Source organism: Canis lupus, chromosome 9 (assembly GCF_003254725.2).
Source record: "Canis lupus dingo isolate Sandy chromosome 9, ASM325472v2, whole genome shotgun sequence".
NCBI lineage: Eukaryota > Metazoa > Chordata > Mammalia > Carnivora > Canidae > Canis > Canis lupus.
Window position 1 is genome coordinate 36934895 of NC_064251.1, and position 18587 is coordinate 36953481.

The 18587-nt window shown below is 37.0% G+C and overlaps 2 protein-coding genes and 1 pseudogene across 15 annotated transcripts in view; 2 read left to right on the top strand and 1 right to left on the bottom strand.

The window, feature by feature from the left end:
• Positions 1 to 18587, bottom strand: part of BCAS3 (BCAS3 microtubule associated cell migration factor) — a 591457-nt gene that overhangs the window by 487881 nt on the left and 84989 nt on the right. For all 14 annotated transcript variants that reach the window (XR_007413014.1, XR_007413013.1, XR_003133737.3 and 11 more), the window contains exon 7: positions 13551 to 13623. Coding sequence is in view for 11 of the 14 variants with exons in the window: in XM_025440686.3 (XP_025296471.1) it covers positions 13551 to 13623 (73 nt within the window). In the remaining 3 variants the exon portion in view is untranslated. The remainder of the gene's footprint in view (positions 1 to 13550; positions 13624 to 18587) is intronic.
• On the top strand, positions 7268 to 9614 carry LOC112655613 (NADH dehydrogenase [ubiquinone] 1 alpha subcomplex subunit 1-like). The gene is given in 3 exon segments (XM_035720364.1): positions 7268 to 7311; positions 9399 to 9556; positions 9559 to 9614. Coding segments are annotated over 3 exon segments (258 nt in total).
• Positions 14704 to 15183, top strand: LOC112655527 (U1 small nuclear ribonucleoprotein C-like; annotated as a pseudogene).

The following is an 18587-nucleotide window of genomic DNA, read 5'->3' on the forward strand; positions in this document are numbered from 1 at the left end:
AGGTGAGAGCAATACAATTCAATAAAAAGATAAAATGAGCTACATATGTAACATTAAATTTTCTAGTAGCTACATTAAACAAAAGTATAAATAAACAGGTGAAATTAATTTTAATATATTTTAACATAATATATCCACAATATTAGCATTTCAATTGGCACCAACCATGTTTAAATTGCTCAGAGCCAAATCTGCTTGAATAGCACAAGAGAATTTCTAGTGAGCAAATACTTAAGTATACAGATCCTAAAGTAAAGTAGTAACACATAAAACACATCTAAGAAAAGAGAACATTCTTTCAACCACTTGTAATGATGGGATTTCAATATTCACTTTCTGAATAAAGGCTCAAAACCTGGTAAGGGTTCGTGCTCCAAGGACTTTTATTAAGATCAAGAGACCCACATGACAAGAATTAAACACAGCTCTTGGAAAATCTACCTCTCTGCAGCACTGCTACATGAAACATACACTGTAGTAAAATGGCAGGTGAGATGGTCCCATTTTGATAAAATTTGTGGCTAATTTTTGTTCTCAAGTTTAGAATCAGATAGTATAGGAAACAAACTTTTCACAAATCCTTTCTTCTTTGCCTTACCATCATTCTCTGACACAAAATCTTACAAAGCTAAACATGAGATCCTTACATTTGGTGAAAGCACATGATGGCCTATCTTTTTATTTATGACCAATATTTTAAAATATGTATTTTTAAAGAGATTTTATTTATTTATTCGTGAGAGACACACAGAGAGAGGCAGAGACATGGGCAGAGGGAGAAGCAGGCTCTCTGCAGGGAGCCTAATGTGGGCCTCGATCCCAGGACCCCAGGATCATGACCTGAGCCAACCACTGAGCCACCCAGCAGTCCCTAAAATATGTATATTAGTGGAATATGTACACAATGAGATAATGTGCATGAGATAGCACTAATAATCATTGTTAAATGAAAACATAGCATAAAATATTAACAAAAGGCAAAACGACCAAGGTACAGATAAGAACAATACAACTCAAATATTTTTACAAATGTATTTGCATGTGTATATATGGCCATCTAACTCTCAAATCTCCAAATACCTTTAAAAAATAATATATAAAAAAATAATAATATATATCAAGGATGCCTGCCTGGGTGGCTCAGTGGTTGAGCAGAATCTGCCTTCAGCTCAGGGCGTGACCCTGGGGTTCCAGGATGGAGTCCCGCCATCAGGCTCCCCACAGGGAGCCTGCTTCTCCCTCTGCCTGTGTCTCTGCCTCTCTGTGTCTCTCATGAATAAATAAATCTTTAAAACATATATAGATACACATATCTACATATATCTCAACAAGCAAAGCAAATGAAATTGCCCCTAAATTGCACTATAGCATAATTAAGAAGAGAAAAACCAACAAATTTAAATAACATTTACATAGGGGAATCAGAAATATTCTAAATTGGCAGAGCCTTCTGAACTGGCTAGAACTGAGCACGGATTACTTGAAAAACAAGTAGAGAGAGCAATGGCCCTATAAGTGGCAGAGCATAGATAAAATCACCTAGGATTTACTCCCAGATACAATGAGTCTCATTTAAGTGGGGAATTGCTAAAAACAGGTCTCAGATCAGTGGGATCAAAGTGTTGACAACTAATAAATCAAAAAAAGAGGGCTGAGAACAAGTGCAGGACCAGAGATGCCAGCCAGAAGGAAAGCATCAGAGAGGAATCACAACAGATATGGTATGTGTCCTCAGGAACTTAATGGGAAAGGAAAGATGGAAGAAAGCAGCTGAAGGTAAAGGTCTTGTCAGAAAACCAGGAGGACTGAAGCCATAGCCTCAAGGTACCATTTATTAAAGAATCCCTATAGTACACCTTATCTACAGAAAAAGACACACTCCCACTAGGAAATCAGATAAAGCACCTGACCCCTCCAATCACAACCCTTAATCTCTATAAAACTGATTGTTAGGGGTGCCTGGGTGGCTCAGTGGTTGAGCATCTGCCTTCGGCTAGGTGTGGTCCCCAAGTATCAGGATCGAATCCCACAAAGGGCTCCCCTCAAGGAGCCTGCTTCTCCCTCTGCCTATGTCTCTGCCTGTCTTTCTGTGTCTCTCTTAAATAAATAAATATTTAAAAAATTTTAAAACACTGATTGTTTAAAGCTGCCCCAGAAAAAAACATATTGAGTTTATCATGAATAAAAAAAGGAATAATAACATTCACACTAAACTACTAAAAGAAAAAAACAGGATTATATAATAATGAAAATATCCCCCCCAAATCCCACAAAATAGAAAACTATGAGTACAAGATAACTACCCAAGCCTGCATGCCTCACTTAGTGACTTTAATTTGTTCCTGAAAACTCTACAACTAAATGAAAAGGGATTAAATGGAAAATAAATCCCATTACTTTTAATGGGAAAAGCTATTATGAGTTTTCTTCCAATACATATTTTCACAGAGACAGGAAAAGATATTAATCAAATACTAAAAATGGGTTTACCTGATAAACATTACTCTGAAAGTAAATAGAGATTATACTTTAATTATGAAATAATGAAAGGTTATCATACTAGTCAAAATAGAAAGACTTATATATAAGTAGGTTGTTGACAAAGAAGGGTATCAGAAAGTCATTTCTTTGAAAGTGAATAATCTCCTTTCAGGTGATCTACTTTCAGGTGGACATTCAATATCAAAATCAGTTATGTTTGGTGAGAATTATCTTTTTCCTCATATAATGATACTAAAAATTTTTTTAAAGCTTGACATAGCCATAAAAGAGGAATCTGTGTTAAGAAAAAAAAAAAAAAAAAAACACACCACCCAAAGTGGAAGCTTGACTGACTGACTTCCCACAGTTTGTCTCCATTTAATATATCACATACATTTTGTTTCTCAAGTATCAGGACTACTTCTCACGGCATGATGTAATATCTTAGAATATATAGCCAAGTCAATCATTAGCTAACTCTCAAGAAAATACCCCTTTTAGGGGGCACCTGGGTGGCTCAGTGGTTGAGCATCTGCCTTTGGCTCAGGAAGTGATCCCAGGGTCCTGGGATCAAGTCCCACATCAGACTCTCCAGGGAGAGCCTGCTTCTTCCTCTGTCTATGTCTCTGCCTCTCTCTGTGTGTCTCTCATGAATAAATAAATAAATAAAATATTTTTAAAAATACCCTTTTAAAAATTCTATTTCCATTTTTAATCCTTTTTGCAAGAAAAGCCATCTTTTGCTTAATGATTTAAGCTTTTCCTGTGCTTCTCTTTTATCTACACCATTCTCCTCACCAATTTTTCAACCTTTTTAGATTCACAAATCCCTTGCTCTCAAATCACACATTAAAATAAAATTACAGCACAGAAAAACTGATGAGGACAAAATAAAAGCTAAAATCAAGAGTGTTTCCACACCAGCATGGCTGGCAGGAACCAAGTCCCCCAGAGTCACCTGCTGAGAGCACATGTCTAAATAGTGAGTATAACTGGGGTGGCCTAGAACCTGGTGACAACAGTGCTGGTACCACAGGAGACTGGTGCCCAGCTGATACTAAAACCTATGGGGCAATGACAACTGGGAGGATCTGGAGTCTGAGAGCCGGCAAGCAAAGGCTGAACTGACCTGGAAGCAGTGTAAGAAACATCGGTGGAAAATGGAGGCCAAACTGAAAAGAACGCAGCCAAGGGCACCATGAAACTGGGAACCGGAATCTACACTGAACCGCCAGTGTTAGCACTTCCAGCCGCAGAGAATAGGCCCCAGGGATGTGTTTATTAAGCCAACTATGCGAGCCCAGCTGGCCCAACCAGGTAGATCTCACACATACATAGTTGTCGCCACCATAAATTCTATTTAAGGAAAGAAAAAAAGAGAGAGAGAGAGAGAGGGAAGGAAGGAAGGAAGGAAGGAAGGAAGGAAGGAAGGAAGGAAGGAAGGAAGGAAGGAAGGAAGGAAGGAAGGAAGGAAGGAAGGAAGGAAGGAGAAAATATTATACTCAAACATATGGAAGCAGTGGCTGTAAACAGACAAAAGTTAAGAAGGTGCCATCACATCATCCTTCTCACTAGGGATATACATAGATGATTAATATGGTTCATGTACCTATGGCTGCCTGACAAACCACCAGAAATCATACTGCTTTTGACCAATAACTGCTTTATTTCCCATGATTCTGTGGATTGGGTAGGTGGTGGCTTTGCTATTCTTTCCTGGGCTCATATTCCACCTTCTGAATTGGCTGCATGTTGGACTCAGTTGGGAAAGTGAGGATGGTTAAGCATCTCTTTCTATGTGGACTTTCGCCCTCATATAATGTTGCTGATGGTGACTTAACATAGGGGACCCAGAAGATGAATATCTATCAGGCATGTGATTGTGGTATGTTTCCTGATAGAGTAATTAACGCAAGTCCCACAAACAAGCTTATATTCAAGTGAAAAGAATGAAATCTTGCCATTTGCAATGAGGTGGATGGAATGAGAGCATATTATGCTAAATGAAGTAAGTCCCTCAGAGAAAGGCAAATGCCATATGATTTCACTAATATGTGGATTTTAAGAAACAAAACAGATGAACATAGGGGAAGGGAAGGAAAAATCAAATAAGATAAAGGCAGAGAGGAATGAAAACCATAAGAGACTCTTAAATACAGGGAACAAACTGAGGGTTGCTGGAGAGGAGGTGGGGGGGGTGAGGTAACTGGATGATGGGCATTGATGTAATAAGCACTGGGTGATGTAATGAGCAACTGATGAATCACTAAGCTTCACCCTTGAAGCTAATACTATACTATATGTGAGCTAACTGGAATTTAAATAAAAGCTTGAATGGAAAGAAAAAAAAAAGATTCAAGTAGGAAGGCCCTACACAAGAACATTGAGAGATGTGACTGGGAAGTTCCATTCAATGAAAGACATTACTGTAATAACTGATAGTAGTGTATGTTTCAAAGTTATTTGATACAATATTCTGACTAGAAACTATTGTTTTGATTAAGCTACAGTGGTAGCTTCACTTGAAAACACATGTACAAATATTACACTTGGAGCACCTGGGTGGCTCAGTGGTTGAGCCTCTGCTTTTAGCTCAGGTCATAGTCCCAGGGTCCTGAGATTGAGTCCCACAGGGAGCCTGCTTCTCCCTTTCCCTAAGTCTCTGCCTCTCTATGTCTCTCATGAATAAATAAATAAATAAATCTCTAAAAAATATTACTCTTAATTTATATTTAATTACTATGTGTTGTGTGAAAGTTCCACTATACCAAGAAGAAAAAGAAAGGTGTAACATATGGCTTTTCAAGAACCATTATATATAGTAAGTCAATACTGCTTATTGCTTACAATACAATAATGTTTATTTCGCAATTACAGATTTGCGATACAAATTTTTGTATTTGTACAATAGGATAAGCAATTACAGATTTGAAACAACACTATAAATCAGTAAGTCACAAATTCAGAATGGTCAAATAATAAGATATGAAAGAAGAGTTAACTAAATTGAAAATTGAGAATTTTTTTCAAATTGTTAATGTGCGGGGGCACCTGAGTGGCTCAGTGTGTAAGCATCCAACTCTTGATTTCAGCTTAGGTCATGATCTCAGGGTCCTGAGATCAAGCCCCGCATTAAACTCCATGCTCATTGTGTATTCTGCTTGAGATTCTATGTCTCTCTCCCCCTCTGCCCCTTTCCCTACTTAGTCTTAGAAGTAACTTAGAATAGCCAAAATTTCCTGGAGTGTCTAAAAATAAAAAGACAATAAAACCAAATGTTGGTAAGGAAGCAGAACTCAAAATCTCATACACTGCTGGTAGGATTGTAAAAATAGGACAACCGCTTTGAAAAACATACTCCTACCATATGATTCAGCCACTCTACTCATAGGTATTGAGTACTGGTCCAAAAGAAAAGAAAGTATATGTTTATACAAATACTTTAAAATTATGTTCATAGCAGCACTATTTGTAAAAGCCAAAACCTAGAAACAATTGAAATATCCAACAGGTGAGTAGATAATCAATATTCATGATATGATACTAGTCAGCAATAAAAATGAATGAACAAAATGAATGAACTATTCATAAATGCAACGACATGGATAAATCTCAAAAGAAATATGCAATATAATAGAAGCCTGACCAAAGATGCTGTATGATTCCATCTATATAAAACTCTAGAAAATGCAAACTAACCTATTGTGATAGAAAGTAAAAAAAAAAAAAAAGAAAGTAGATCAGTAGTCATCTGAGGAAAAGGAGCTGGTAGGGAAGGGACTCAAGGGATCTTTTGGAAGTGATAAATATGTTCCTTATCTTGTTTGTGGTGATAGTTTCACAGGTGTATACATATGTCAAATATAAAATCGTACACTTTAAATATAGTTTATGTCAATTATACTTCAATAAAGTCATTAAAAGTGTGTACACAGGTTTTTTGCTACAATTTGTGATTCTAAATGTGGAGTAATGTCAATATATCAAGGAAGCTGTGTCAATAAAATTGACAGCATTTTAATTTTTTGTGCTAAAACATAACAGCAATTGAATACAAAGTACACTAGCTCAACTGAATGCAGAAAACCAGGAGGAATCAAGTTCTTTGTGGCTTAATTTGACGATGTGCTCAGGCTACAATGTACTTAGAACTTGTTTCTATATGGTCTTTGTCCATTTTGCTCTTTTCTCCCTAACAACTTTCTCAAGTCTTCCTTACACCCCCATTCCAACAAAGTACCTTCACCTTCCTTTTTAGGAATGTTGCATAATTCCTTCCTTTTTTTAGTATTAACAATTATTTTTAAAAGACCTAATTTCTGGGGCACCTGGTGGCTCAGTCAGTTAAGTGTCTGTCTTCAGCTCAGGTCATGATCCCAGGGTCTGGGATCAAGCCCTGTATTAGGCTCCCTCTCAAAGCGGAATCTTTTTCTCTCTCTGCCTCCCCCACCCCAGCTCATGTTTGTGCTATCTCTCTGTCTCTGAAATAAATAAAAATCTTTTTTTTAAGTCCTAACTTTTAATCAGGATTATTGCTCTGATTACAACACATCATAAATTTCTTCCATATTTGTTTTCCCCATAAACTCTGTTCTATGTGAAATTCTACTGAACAGAAGTATGCTGCTCTTCCAAATACACTCTGTATTGTCTGCTCCTTGCTCCCTGCCTTTTAGGAGACTGGCCCAAACCATATGGATTGCTTCAATGGGCTCTCTCAACCTTCAGAACTTAGCCTTTGGCTTCTGGCTGGGTTCAGCCTGAAGGAGCCATCTAGAGAAAGAGTATGGTTGGAATACTCCTGACTGCTCTGCTATCAAATTATTACAGGTAAGCCAAATCCTTCCACCAGAGTTTCTGTAAGTGACCCTCTTGATCAGGCTCCCTTTGCAGGTTCTGCTAATGGCTCTCTCTCTCCCCTTGCCTAGAAATCGTAAAGGTCTCAGTTCCCCCACATTTCATTTTAACTTTCCTCAAATTAATTTGAATATTTACCTGTTTCTAGCCAGGATCTTAACAAATATGTTTTCAGGGATACATACAGCATCTAATAGCAAGTAAGGAAGTTCTTACTTAAGCAAACATTCCTTTGATTTGGTCACATACATACAACCATTTTGGTGGGCTATTTGAAATTTGTACCAATTCCAGGATCACAAGGAAATATACAGCTATGCCTATAAATATGACCTTACAACACACCACATAGGAGTGTACATAGTTCAGATATTTTTTTACATAAACACATTTTAAAAACTTCCTATGGTTAAAATATTACATAATATATGTCTCAGTTTACAGATCTATCCAGCATGTGTTTTGAAACTTTGTAAGTGTGACTCAAGTGTGTAATATTCTGGCTCTCTGCCTTCCCCCATAGACAAATTAAAAATTTGTTTTAAGTGAGTAAATCAATCTGGTAAATGTTGCATAATTAACATTCCTGTTAGTGACTTTTGTTACTAAAGGCAGTGTAACACTTCAAGGTATATAAAGTATATCTCTAAGCCACATAAGAAAAAGTACTTAAGTAGTAACAGTAATGTCATTTTTTTTTTTAAGATTTCATTATACCCAAAATCAGATGAACAGGGTGTACTCTAGATAATATGAAAGTCCAGAGGTCCATGGAAAATCCATGATTTTGAATACCCTATTATGCTGATCCATTGCATTAAAAACCTCTATGCCAATGTGGCAGCTCTGATAAATGGTATGTATGTCAAAGATGTAAAAGCCCACTCTTTGAAGGCAATAAAGAGAGCCACAGAGCCATGCAGAGAGCCAGAAGAAAATGCAGAACACCCACAAGAGTGAAAAAATACCAGAGATGGGCAAGTGAAAGACTTGGTCCTTGAAAGAAGGCCAAGGAACTGTTTGGAAAGCCCATGTATTAAAGCACCAAAGACTGGAAGAATAACATAAATCTCGTTTGCGTCTGGAGAAGTAATACCAGCCCAAAACGTGATTTCATCAGACCTCATGAACACAACAGGATGAAAATTAGTCAAAGCTCAAAATACATGCTATCATATACAACATCATCCATGACACTGCATGACAAAAAAGAAACATGGCATACCTATTGTCCCAAGCAATCTCACTTCTAGTTTTTTTTTTTTTTTTTTTTTTTTTTTTTTATGATAGTCACAGAGAGAGAGAGAAGAGAGAGAGAGACAGAGACGTAGGCAGAGGGAGAAGCAGGCTCCATGCACCGGGAGCCTGACGTGGGATTCGATCCCGGGTCTCCAGGATCGCGCCCTGGGCCAAAGGCAGGCGCCAAACCGCTGCGCCACCCAGGGATCCCTCACTTCTAGTTTTAATTAACAAAACTTTTATCTACTTTATACACAACTTGAAATAAAGTCTCATCAGTAACACCTCAGGACACTGAAACTGTGCTTGACCTCCACCTAAATATCAGTCCCATGGAATTCAGCCAATCCAAGATGGCTCTTTGGCAGTCTGCAACAAAGCTGCTAAAAATTAATAGTGTGAACTATTATATTTGATGACTAGTCCTTAATTTTTATTTTTTTTAAAGATTTTATTTATTTATTCATGGGAGACACACAGAGAGAGGCAGAGACACAGGCAGAGGGAGAAGGAGGCTCCATGCAGGGAGCCCAATGTGGGACTCAATCCTGAGTCTCCAGGATCACACCAGGTGCCGAAGGCAGGTGCTCAACCGCTGAGCCACCCAGGTGTCCCTAGTCCTTCATTTTTAAATCAAGACTTTATTATTATTTAGCTGTTAAACTTACGCTGTCTTTTTCAAGGTGAATTTAAGGTTGATAACAGATATTTATTTGAATATTAGTAGGGAACCTGTCCTATCTTGAAATTACTTTATTCTCAGCAAAAGTTGGCATTGCACTTCATTAAGTAAGAGGGTTTCTTAACCTTGGCAACCGCAGCACAGTATGGTTCAAGATTCTGCCCAAGATGGGTGTCATGACTGTGTGCTTGTTCATTCCCAGCACAGCCACTGCACTTATCTATAGGTTCACTGACAGAGACAAGAAGAAATGGGTTGCCCATTATTTCTACTCGTAGAGTTTGATAGAAAGAGATAGGGCCTCTCTGGAGTTAATCATTACTATGTGTCAAAGGGCTTAGAGAACATTGATTAAAATAGCATTTTCTTGACTGATAAAAAATAACTCATTTATACTTCTCTACCCGTTCTAGAAGGTTATGCAATAATGTAGTGCATAATAAAAACAACAACAACAACAAAAAAAAACAATTTAAGTGTTTTTTTTTAAGATTTATTTATTTATTTATTTATTTATTTATTTATTTATTTATGATAGACATAGAGAGAGAGAGAGGCAGAGACACAGGAGGAGGGAGAAGCAGGCTCTATGCTGGGAGCCTGACGTGGGACTTGATCCCGGGACTCCAGGATCACGCCCTGGGCCAAAGGCAGGCGCTAAACCACTGAGCCACCCAGGGATCCTCAATTTAAGTGTTTCTTAAATTAGCTACTTCTATTTCCAATGTCCATGTCCTTTGTATATCACTGCTATCATGCAAAGAAGATTCCCTTTGCATTTACTATAAACAAATGTGTTAAAACGAAGAAAAAAACAAATCAGGGAGGTCCCTTTATACTCTGAAAAATCCCAACTGAGTAGTTGAGTAACAGAATGCATCACACTGTTTAAAACCATAAAAGTAAAATCAACAACAAAAGCATATTCCACTTCTACAGAAATGCTGAGACCAAAATATGCACATAACAAAAAGTCTCCTAAGAAGTTACTGTTTAAATAGCGTGTAAGGGGATGCCTGAGTGGCTCAGCAGTTGAGCGACTGCATTCCGCCCTGGAGTCTGGGGATCGGGTCCCACATTGGGCTCCTTGTATGGAACCTGCTTCTCCCTCAGCCTCAGCCTCTGCCTGTCTGTTTCTCTCTCTCTCTCTCTCTCTCTCTCTCTCTCTCTCTTTCTGTGTCTCCCATGAATAAATAAATAAAATCTTTTTAAAAATAAATAAGTGTGTAAGTACAACTTATTGGCTCAATTTTAAAATAGTTCTCTATTAACACTAAAAACAATGGTCATAAAACAGAAAAGTAAGTTTAATATGTGAACAAGATATTAGAGTACCCTGAATGCAAAGGCTGTTCCATGTACAGACCTGGCAAATGGGCAAAGGCCTGTGTCCACAACTAACTGTGATTGAACCTCATTCAGTTTCAGTTTCTTCAGATATAATGAGGATAATACAATCTCCCTCAGGGGCTTGTTTTTTAAATTAAATGATGTTACATAATGGAAAATATCTCACAGACATGATACATAGTAGGCATTCAACATTTGCTTTCCATTCCCCAGTGCTATATTAGCACAGTCAACAAGCATATGCCTCATAAAAAAATTCGGGTTATAACTTTTTTTTTAAAAATCCCAGAATCTGGGAAACAGATTCTAAAAGAACTAACCTATAACTAGATTTCTCTGTTATTATATTCAACTTTGGAATTATTAAAAAAATGTCTAGTCTATTCAACATCACCAACTGGTAACCTACTGCCCACTTAGTAGAACTCTTAAAATACATACATTCATATTCACAAAGCACTAGCTCAGATTAGAGAAAATTCTTTTCACCAACAATCGTGAACTTGCAAGAAATGTAACACAGGGACGCCCGGGTGGCTCAGTGGTTGAGCGCCAGCCTTCGGCCCAGGGCGTAATCCTGGAGTCCCAGGACTGAGTCGCACATCAGGCTCCCTGCATGGAGCCTGCTTCTCTCTCTGCTTATGTCTCTGTCTCTCAGAGAATAAATAAATTTTTTTAAAATTTAAAAAAAGAAATGTAACACAATCCTACATGAAAATGTCCTTCTTCAAACTACAAACATTCTGACAAAAATGCTACACACAACAATTGCTTATGGTAATCAGATTAGCCAATAAATAGGTGAAAACAAAATGAGTATTTCCTGCCATCGTCTTCCGTTAGAAAGGTATAAAACAAAAGAGAAAAAAGAGCATGCAGCAAGAGAGAGCTTATATCCAATAATAACAGGATACATCATGCTAGAAGTTACAGTACACGAAATGACTTATGAACTTATTAATTCAAAAGTATCTTTGCATGTATTCATCAATAACCAGTCTTAAAACAATCCAGTAAATGATACCAACATATAGTAATCTCTTACTAGAATGATTTCTCTACTATGAAATAATTTAAGAAGCAGAAATGAGGAGAAAATAAATATCTACAATAGACCTTTATTTTAAATAGGCAAATACTATTTTAATTAGGACTAAATTCATTGCCCCTGTGGTGACTAATTTTAGTGTCAATAGGGCTAGGCCACAATAACCAGATTTGGTCAAATGTTATTCTAGATGTTTCCGAGAAAGTAGCTTCTACATAAGATTAATATTTAAATCAGTAAAGTTTGAGTTAAGCAGATTATGCTTCATAATGTGAGTGTACTTCATTCAATCAGTTGAAAGCCTTAACAGGAAAAAAAACTGACCTCCTTGGAGGAAGAGAGAATTCCATCTTTGGGTTATAATTGCAACTCTTCCCTCAGTGTCTAGATTTTGGACTTGCCAGTGTTCAGTCATGTGAGCCAATTTCTTAAAACTCAATCTCAACACCTCTCTTTCTCTTTCTCTCCATACACCTATACACATAAATATCCCGCATCATACTGATTTTCTCGAGAATCTTGATGAATATGACCCCAAACTTTAAATTCATCCCCCAATAAATGATCTCATCATGAACTACATATAATCACCCTACCCTTCCTTTTTACCTTTTTATAAGGAAATACCTCAATAAATGAATCTTGTAAAAACAAAAACAATCCCCTTACTTATACAGTTAGCAAGGTTGATAAGGAATGGAAAACCTTTCAAACACTGCAAACCCAACTCAGCAAGTAGGTGAATGCCTTCCACTCACATATCTTTTCATGGGGTTTCCACAGGTCTACACACACTTGAATTACAGAAGGTTGAACATCAGGAAAACTAAGGTCAACAAAATTTCCCTTTACTATAGCAGGTTATCCTCCTTGTGGCTCCCTTCTTGTTCAGCACCTCTGTCAACACATCAGTTCCCTAACTCTCATGCTGGTTTGGCCATGGTATTGAGCCCCTCAAGTGATATTATCACTTTACTTTTATCATTTCACATTTTGCATCTTTTCAACTCTAGAATTTCCATTAGGTTTTCTATTATTTCCAACTCCTTAATGAGGTCCTCCATTTGTTAAGCCATTGTTATCACACTTTAATTTTAGAAACACGACTCATCTACTTCTTAGGACATATTTTAAAATCCTTGTCTGTAAAATTTAACATCCAGAGACTATCAAAACAGTTTCTACTGCCTCCTCTTTCTTCTCTATGTACCACATTTTCTTGTTTTTTGGAATGTGTCATAATTTTATGTTGAATACTTGACATTAAAATTATATAAATATGATACGGCATAAGAACTCTGAAATCTGTCTTCCTCTACAATGTGCAGTTACTAATGGCTCTGCTCAGTTTTACTTTTCTTTAACTTGGTTTTTTAAAGCCTGGTTTCCTGGGGGTTGCCCTATGTCTATGTAGCTTAATGGTTAGTCAATGATTCAACAGAGAATTTACTCAAATAATAAATTCTGTCATCCTTTCCAAAAGGATCTGTGTGGTGGTAGGGTAGCACATTCAACACTCAAAACAGATTCAAGGCTCCCCAGATTTTAATCTAGTCTCTATTGTAGAAAGCCATCATAAAAGTTACTATAATAACACGTAAACTAAAAAATACTTTTCTTAATAATGCTAATCTTTCATTTCAAGACTGAGTTCTGATCTACTGCTTGTTTTCTTTTGTCTCTGCTACTACCTTGCATATGAGAAAACAGTAAACAGAGAAATAACAAGGCCACAGCCACAGGAAACCCTAAATATGTTTTTAAATCCTTTATCTTCTCTCTTGTAAGAGCATTGTCTTATGGTAACAAAGATTTTAAGATACCAAAATTCACCCTCTGAAATAACAATACAAATTTTTAATAGTGGTTCAAAGACATATTTAATTTCCTTACCCAGAAGATCCAGTGCTCTTACAAACACCAAGGAGGGGCCTTTTTTCAGCAAAGTTGTCACACTTTTGAGTACCTGATAAGGGACATAAAATAAAATGTAAAATAAAACTTTGAGAAGTAATTCTTGTATATTTTCCATTATTTTCATGCTCTCAAAATATTTGCAGCTGAAGAGGCAGTAAAACATTCATTACAAATTGACATAATTAATACACTTTGACTGAACAAAAATAGAACAGCTATAAATAAGCCTATAACTATTTTTAAAATTGAACCAGCATTTAAAAACATCTTAAAAAAGGGATCCCTGGGTGGCGCAGCGGTTTGGCGCCTGCCTTTGGCCCAGGGCACGATCCTGGAGACCCGGGATCGAATCCCATGTCGGGCTCCCGGTGCATGGAGCCTGCTTCTCCCTCTGCCTGTGTCTCTGCCTCATTCTCTCTCTCTCTCTCTGTGACTATCACAAATAAAAAAAATAAAAAAAAAAATTAAAAAAAAATTAAAAATATCTTAAAAAAAAAAAAACTGGCACCAACTTCAATCATATACACATTCTCCACAAGATCAGAAACCTCCCCCACCTCCACCAACTAATTAACTAAGACTAGTGTAATTTCCAAATCAAAAGTAAATAAAGGGGGCAGCCCGGGTGGCTCGGCGGTTTAGCACTGCCTTTAGCTCAGGGCGTGATCCTGGAGACCCAGGATTGAGTCCCATGTGGGGCTCCCTGCATGGGGCCTGCTTCTCCCTCTGCCCCTGTCTCTGCCTCTCTCTCTCTCTCTCTCTCTCTCTGTGTGTCTTGTGAATAAATAAATAATACCTTTAAAATAAAAAGTAAATAAAGGGAGGTAAGGACAGAAAAATTATAAAATTACAGGCCATTATCAATATACATAAATGCAAAAATCCTTTTAAAAATATTAAGCTGAATAGCAATATATTACAAAAAATAAAATCTCATAGCAAAGTTGGATTCACCCAATAATTTCACATTACAAAATCTAATGTAATTCATTAAAATAGCATTTCAACAAATACAAAAAAGTATTTAATTCTATACCTAGTCATGATAAGAACAAAAGAAAACAAAAATAAGTTTTCTGGTCATTTCCGGGCGGCACAGGATGGAGTGGCCAATGGTCAACAGAGCAACATGCCTAAGTTTTATTATGACTACTAAGACACATACCTCACCCATGACTCTCCATCTGTGAGAAAGACACACTGCAGTGGTAGGAAACACAAAGAGAATGTGAAAGACTACGATCAGAAATGGATGGAAGAGCAGGCTCAGAGCCTGACCGACAAAACAAACGTTGCATTTCAACAAGGAAAGATACCTCCTATTCCATTCTCTGCTCCTCCTCCTGCAGGGGCAATGATCCTACCTCCCCCCAGTCTCACAGGTCCTCCTCGCCCTGGTATGATGCCAGCCCCTCATATAGGGGGCCCTCCTATGATGCCAATGATGGGCCCTCCTCCTAGGATGATGCCAGTGGGACTTGCTCCTGGAATGAGGCCACCTATGGGAGGCCACATGCCAATGATGCTTGGGCCCCCCCCCATGATGAGACCTCCTGCCTGTCCCATGATGGTGCCCACTTGGCCAGGAATGACTCAACCAGACAGATAAGGAGAGACAGGAACCTTTTGTATTCATTTTATTTTATTTTATTTTATTTTATTTTATTTTATTTGTTTATTTATTTTATTTTATTTTATTTATTTTATTTTTGTATTCATTTTATATTACTTGTTCTACTTCACCAGGAGATCATGTGCTGTGACTCTGGGTGTTTTCTAACAGCATGACAAGGAAGACTTGCTTTCCTTCCTATCAAAGAGAGAATACTTTTTGCAGGGGAATAGTGGGACCAAAAAAAAAAAAAAAAAGGCAATTTTCATTTGTATTGTGAAATGTGAAAATAAAATTGTCAACTGTTTTTTTTTTGTCAACTGTTTTAATTAAAAAAATAGTCTTTTCCCAATAATGATTATTATAAAATATTCTATAACAAAATCACAGATAATGCTTTAAAGCATTCCCATGAAAATTAGTAATAACACAAGGACACCCAATTAACTATTCCTATTCAACCTTCTACTGGAAGTCCTAGACAGGATAATAACAATAAATGAACTCAACAATATTACTGGATATAAAACCAATGTAAAATAGCAACAACAAGCAGAAGAATAAAGTCAGGAAATACAAAAGGCTCAGAATCACATAAAAAGATATTCAACCTCATACATAAGAGAAATTCTACTTAAAACTATACTGAAAAACTGTCATAATTTGCTAATTTTTTTAGAAATGATAATGGTACTATGGTTATAATTGTAAGATTCTTTGGGAAATAAATAATAAAATATTAACCAATAAACTGGTATGATATCTGGGAGGGGATAGCTATAATATTCTAGATGAAGACGAATAGATGCTAATAAAATAAGATTAGCCATATAATTATGGGTAATAAGCTCTTAGAGATTGTTACACTATTTTTACTACTTCTGAATAAGTCAGAAAATTTTCCATGAAAAAACTTTTAATTATACTGATAGACACTGATCTTTACTTAAGACCTTCTCAAAAAAATCCAAAAGTTCTATAAAATTCTCTGGCCATATCAATCAAAATTATAAATGCAAATAGCCTTTAACGGAGAAATATCACTGCTAATATTTCACCCTGTACATATACTCATCCATGAAGAAAATAACCTGAATACAAAATTATTCACTATAGCATTGTTTGTAACAGAAGACTAGTAACTTCCAAATAGATAATGATGTATTTCCTACAGCTATAAAAGATAAGTGTATACTCTATGGAAATATGAAATGAAATACAAAATACAAAATGAAAAAATATATATATACACAAAAATAGAAAAATACAGGATACTGTCCCATCTTTTGTATAATGTAGAAAAAGAAAGACTTATTTGTATATATGCATACCCACACATACTAAGAATACATAAAAAATCCTAACTAATGGTCACCTATGGGACAGAGAATGGAAAAAGCAAAAGATAGGGAACAAAATGGGAAAAAAGGTTTTTGTTTATATGCTTTATACTTTTTAGTTTTCAAACCACATGAAGATATTAACTCCCTCTCCAAAATTTTGCTTTGTTTTTAAATAAGGAGACAAAAGCCAGAAGAGACAAGTAAGTAGTGGGTTCATCTTCTGAGACAAGCTGGTAGACAGAGGACATGCATTTCATTTTATCCCTTCTGAAAATTCCTGAAAATTTTTCATATAATAGCACATTAAATCAAGCAGCATTAAAAACTATATTAAATGCCCATAAATTTTGGAAACAGAAGAGTGATGACTAATTTAGCAGCCCCAAGTAAAAGTTCAAGCTAATCCTGTGGAAAAAAATAAAATCTGAGACTCAAAGACTTGACACCTGATTCTATCAGGTACACCTGAGATTTATCCTCAGGAGATTGGTAAAGGATCTTGTGAGCCTTCTCTGGAGGATTTAACAAGCCAGGCCATGAAGAAAGACCAAAAGACACTTTCAATCAGAAGGCACAACCAAAGCACAATAACCAAACAATAAATTAAAAAATGAGGCTGGTCCAGTGGTTTGGCGCCACCCTCGGCCTGAGGTGTGATCCTGGGGACCCAGGATCAAGTCCCACGTCGGGCTCCCTGCGTGGAGCCTGCTTCGCCCTCTGCCTGTGTCTCTGCCTCTCTCCCTCTCTGTGTCTGTCATGAATGAATGAATAGATAGATAGATAATAAATTGAGGCTAGCCCGCCTTCAGCCCAGGGCATGATCCTGGAAACCTGGGATTGAGTCCCATGTCGGGCTCCCTGCGTGGGGCCTGCTTCTCCCTCTGCCTGTGTCTCTGCCTCTCTCTCTCTCTCATGAATAAATAAATAAAATCTTTTTTAAAAATTTGACAAACACAACACGGAACTTTTTTTTTAAGATTTTATTTATTTATTCATGAGAGACACAGAGAAAGAGGCATAGACATAGGCAGAGGGAGAAGCAGGCTCCATGCAGGGAGCCTGATGAGGACTCAATCCCAGGACTCCAGGACCACGCCCTGGGCCAAATGCAGGTGCTAAATCGCTGAAGCACCCGGGCTACCCAGCACAGAACTTTTGATCAGGTTTTTAGTGTGCCACTTACAAACATGTAAAGACAAAGAAAACAATTATCTGCAAGTAGCTAACTCTACACAGGGAGAAAAACATCAAAAATAAAATATATATAGATATCACTAATAATTTGTAAGATAGGAGAGGATATATTTTAGGAACAGAACAATACAAGAATGCAACGAAAAATGGACTCTTGAAGAATAAAACAGAGTTCCTGGAAATTAAAAAAAAAGGTAGATTTTTTTTTTTTAAAGATTTTATTTTATTCATGAGAGACCCAGAGAGAGAGGCAGAGACATAGGCAGAAGGAGAAGCAGGTTCTCCATGGGGAGCCCAATGCAAGATTCAATCCCAGGACCCAAAGGTCACGACCTGAGCCAAAGGCTCAACCACTGAGCCACTCAGGTGCCTCCCGGTAGATTATTTAATAAACTCAACACAAGGGTGAAAGGTAAAATTGAAAAAATTTCTCAGAGATCAAAAACAAAAAACTAGAGGAAAACAGCATTAAACTACACACACACACACACACACACACACACACACACACACGAAGTGTTAAAGGAACAGTCTCAAAAGTCCAACACATAGATAGGAGAAAAGAAAAAAAAAGAGAAAACAGAGAAAATAGGAAGAAATCACCTACAAAAAATTCCAAAAAAATTTCCCAGAAAAAAGAATATGACTTTCTGAGCCCTTTAAGGGTATGGAACAATAGATTCAACAGACCAACCCCAATGTGCATTACGTCAGGACAGTGGTAACAAGAAGTTTTGACAAGCCTCCATGGAGAAAAAGCAAGCTGTTACAGAATGAAGAATTCCAATGGCTGCTCTACGTATGCAATAACATCGAAAAAACCTACAGCTAACATCATATAGTCTGAATGCTCTCCCCCTGGGT